The sequence below is a fragment of the Miscanthus floridulus genome, chromosome 8 (genome assembly GCF_019320115.1).
Source record: "Miscanthus floridulus cultivar M001 chromosome 8, ASM1932011v1, whole genome shotgun sequence".
Taxonomy (NCBI): domain Eukaryota; kingdom Viridiplantae; phylum Streptophyta; class Magnoliopsida; order Poales; family Poaceae; genus Miscanthus; species Miscanthus floridulus.
This window is the reverse complement of record NC_089587.1, coordinates 219,799,928-219,804,397: the sequence shown is the minus strand read 5'-3', so window position 1 is coordinate 219,804,397 and position 4,470 is coordinate 219,799,928. Positions and strand designations below refer to the sequence as shown.

At 44.2% G+C, this 4,470-nt stretch overlaps 1 protein-coding gene across 1 annotated transcript; it reads right to left on the bottom strand.

Annotated features, from left to right (window-relative positions):
• Positions 1 to 322: 322 nt before the first annotated feature.
• On the bottom strand, positions 323 to 3,824 carry LOC136475024 (protein OXIDATIVE STRESS 3 LIKE 1-like). The gene is made up of 2 exons (XM_066472584.1): positions 3,399 to 3,824; positions 323 to 1,198 (listed from the first exon to the last, which is right to left on the bottom strand). Exons 1-2 carry the CDS (start codon positions 3,671 to 3,673, stop codon positions 718 to 720), a joined length of 756 nt encoding a protein of 251 aa, XP_066328681.1. The 5' UTR covers positions 3,674 to 3,824; the 3' UTR covers positions 323 to 717.
• Positions 3,825 to 4,470: the final 646 nt, after the last annotated feature.

Genomic DNA, 4,470 nt, shown 5'->3' with positions numbered 1-4,470 from the left:
CTTTGTCATATGCTTTCTCAAAGTCAATTTTGAAAAGCACTCCATTTATTTATTTATTTATTTATTTCATATGCAGTTCATGTATAGTATCTGTAGAATGCATGCCCGTGGCTTCATTTATTTGTTGAATTAACTGTTTGTTTAGATGTGAAGTGCGATCCAGAGAAGATACGCCTAAGTACATGCCCGTGCCTCTCCCCAGTCATTTTGGTTCCAAGTGACGACTAGCAACAAAAGAAAAATACAGCACAATAGCACACAATCCTGACATAAAATTATGCCTATTTCAGAACGACGAGCAAAACAAAGGTCAGTACGAGCAACATGGTTGAATTAGCATAGAAAAGCAGAATCCAGCATTTACAAGTCAAACAGTAACCAATGCACTGCCCACTGATTTACTCCTTACATCAGTTTGCCTAGTTCATCTGTATCTTTCTCAATTCTCATTACAACAGGTATAAGGAGAATCCCAGCTATATCAAGTTCATTCAATCTCACTAGAATCCCAGCTATATCAACACGAGTTCATTCGATCTCGCTATGCATGTAGGCATTGGCCATTGGGTTCCGCTGTCTAAAATGGACACCAGTGTTTGGCTGACACCAAAGGTTCAGGTTTCGCCAAATCTTCAAGTGCTTGTCCCCCTCAGACTAACCAAGATTCAGCTCTTGCTAGTTCTTCATGCGCTTGTCCCTGATACTATTCAACTTTTGCTAATTCTTCATGCGCTTGTCCCTGGGAGTGACCATGGCAGTTGAGTCTGTCACATCCTGCAGATCAAGCATTGACTGAGATCTCATGAGAGCTGAGAACTGCTGGGGTGGACGAGGTGCAGGCGGAGAAGCAGAAACACCCATGGCATTGCTGGGCCTTCTGTGTGGGCGACGGGAAGACAGCTTCTGGGAGTGGTTATGTTCGTCATCGCTGCCACTGTTGCTTCCCGAGCTGCTTGTGGCAGCAGGCGATATAGTCATCCTCCTGCAGTTTGTAGGGCTTTTGATTGCATCATCTTTGGGGAATACCTCTTTATTCTGCGGTTTGCCCCATTTGAAACTGAATGGAAGAAGACCTTTGCGCTTCCTAGGGGATGGTGTTTCTGGCTTTGGAAGGTCTTTCAGCAGAGAAGGTATTACAGCATCTTGAAGCTTTGCAAGAGATCCAGACTTTCCATTGTAGAACTTGCATACCCCTTTCCTGACACATTAAGAATAATGATCAACAAAATGGAAGACTGATATGCTAGTATAACAATTTAAGGACTGAACAGAGAGATTCCCCAGGCTGCTCACAATGAATAAACAGACAAATTAAGTTGCCAACCCCAAAACAAAGACAAGTAACTACATATTTTTAGTGCTGTAGATAACAAACTAAGCTAGTAGCTAACAAATTCATGTGGACTAAGAACACCCTGTCTGTTTGATCCTGTGCTTGGGTTATTCCATGTTGTCCCGATAACAAATTAAGCTAGTAGCTAACAAACTAAGTTGCCAACACCAAAACAAAGACAAGTAACTACTTTTAATTTTATATGATCAAGAGCATGTGCTCTAATAGACAATAGTGGTAAATAGATAATCAAATATGTCCAACAATATGCTCAAAGAGATTAATGCATTCATGTGATTCCACACATAAACCATGAAACAGTTTTTTCTTCTTTTCTTTTCTTTTTTGGGCAAAATCACATAGTTTAACAAACACAACAAAGGATCACTTGCCAAAGATTACATGCATCTGCCAATCCCAAAGCTTACAACCTTACACAGACCCTATCTAACCATCAGTCAGTAAGGTCATGGAACCAGGAACAAACAAGTTATACCAGATTTCCAATAGATATTGATCTATTTGACCTGCTATGATGAGTATGCAAAATGGATGGATCGCTACTTCCTTTGTAATGTATACCAGCTGCTCTAGTGTCTAACAGAAGAAATTTCATCATTTATGGACATATGTTTTGAGCACATAGAAGCTTTGATAATACCAGGAGTCTATGGGATACAATCCTGCCATGTAGCTTATTATTTGGACTGAATAACTACTAGGATTGAAAACAGTTTTCCACTGAACTAGTAGGACTGAATAGGCTTGTCAACCGTTTGCCAACTACAGCAGCATTTGGTAAAATCACAGTAACATGTACTCCAGGAGTAATACCAATGAAAATAATATCACAAGAATTATAAAGTGTTCTGCGCCTAGTCCAAAGTACTGCTCCAATCATACATTCATATGTGATAGTAACATAACTATAAGGAACTCTACAAACAGTTGGCGCACAATCTCTCCATCTTAAATAGAAAGAAACAAAACTTTATAAAGAATAAGCTTATAGCGATTAGGCTTTATTGGAGAAATACTATGTTATTCTCATTGATACCTACTTTTACTCTCCTTGGAAAGCCTAATCAAAACTTATCATTGCGCAGTCAAGTGGATCACAGAGTATTTGAAGGACTAGATCAGAGTTTGGTATTGTTCAATTATTGCAGGCCCCCCTGAGCAACTAGCACCAAAACATACACAGAAGTATCCAGTGCTTCCACTAAATTATTCCACCCCAACTTATCTTACATAAAAATACCTTAAAAGCAACACGAGAGATTCACAGACTTTAACATAAGAACGCTGGATACCTGTTGATGTCAAGCAGTTCAGGGAACAAAAATTTCAACGATCAAAGAATCCACATTATCAGGTGACGTTCGTATTATGAACTGTACAGTACAAATGCGTAATGTCCACAACCACAGTAAATGCAAAGCACCTCGGAGAAACGCATATAAGAACCCTAAATCGCAACAATTTTGCCATCCTATCACTCCAGAGTCAGAGGCACCTGTTGAAGTTAAGCTATTAAGGGGAATAAAATTTTCCGAGGCCAAAGAATCCACATTATGAGGTGACGTTTGATTGTGAAGAGTACGAATGCGTAATCCCCACCACCACAGTGAATGCAAGGCACCACAAAGAATTGACTAGAAACGTAAATCGCAACAGTTCCCCATATGATATTCTGATCACTCTGAACGAGACAAGAATGTGAAGAACCCCCTCGATTTCCCAGCAGAAGAAACAATCAGTGGACCAAAACCAAACTAATCCGCTCCAATTACTCCAAGACCTCCCTGCTTCAACAGAGAATCAGGAATCTGCGCGTATGTAACGCACATTCCCCAACTGACACCGATCAAGAACCAATCTCTTGGACTGCGTCAGCCCAACCAACGCAAGAAATCTCCAAATTTTCTTGGTAGAAACGAGATCAGCGACACAAAGAAGAACCGCCTGTAGCCACATTTACCCCGAATCCCCCAGAGGAGCCGCGCGAATAAGCCGACAAGGCCGATCAAGATCCGTTCCCCGTGGCGAAATGGCGGGCGCTCACCTGAAGGGCAGGGCCTCCTGGAGCGCGTCCATGGTCTCGAAGGGGGAGCCCTTGTACGAGCTCTGCACCTCGCCGTCGCCGCCCTCGACCTCCTCGCCGTCCCACTCCCACTGCGCCGCCGCCGCGGGGCTGTCGCTGTCCCGCCCCGCCGAGGACGAGCCGCCGCGCCCGGCCGACGCAGGCGGCGAAGCCGTGTAGCCGCAGCGGGCGACGCGGCCGAACCGAGGGGCGCCGCCGCCGCCCAGCCCGCGCCCGCGCTCCAGTGCGATCGACATGGCTCGCGCTCCTCTCGCGGCCTCGCCTCACATGCAACGGAAGCAGCAGCAGCAGCCGCCGCCGCCTCTTGTTTCTTTCGCTCTCGCTCACTCGACTCCTCACCTTCACACGCGCACGGGTACCGAAAGAGCAGTAGCGGCGAGCAACTAGCGTGGCGAGGGGACTGGTTTTTTTAAGAAGGCACGGGCTGGGTTCGCGTGGTATTTATCTTTCTTGGAAAAAACAAAAGAGGGCAGCTTTTGAAGATTTTTTTTTTTATCCTTTTCACCTTTTTTCTTTTAACATTTTCCTTTTCTTCTTGAAATTATAATGCCTACGGGGTGAAGAACAAAATGGATATGCGGATATGCTAATATGCTATAGATGTTGGTGTAATTTCACTATAAACTTACAAAGTTATAAATGTTGATCTAAATAACAAAGCTAAAGTACATCAAACCTTAGCCAACGGCTCCTCGTACCGGTTGGTCAGGATGTCCAGTGGGTGCAGGGTTAGAGCCCCTATAGGTGCGCTCGTTCGTCGGCTGGAGTTAAAAAAAATCTCCTCGCTTTTCCAAAGTACAGGTTAATAGACCGGTTCACTCACAGGGTATCTGGTCTCTGTGTACCCCTCGCTTGTTCCGAGTTTCCTAAAGCACAGGTTAATGGACCGGTCCACTCACAGGGTATCTGGCTCCTGTGTAAGGGTGGGACACGAGGTTTAGGGATTTTCTCGGCCTTAAGTACAATGTTGCGGGGGCTATCTGCCCACCGTAGGCCGAGTTTTTTTTAACAAAGCTAAAGTATACAATAATTT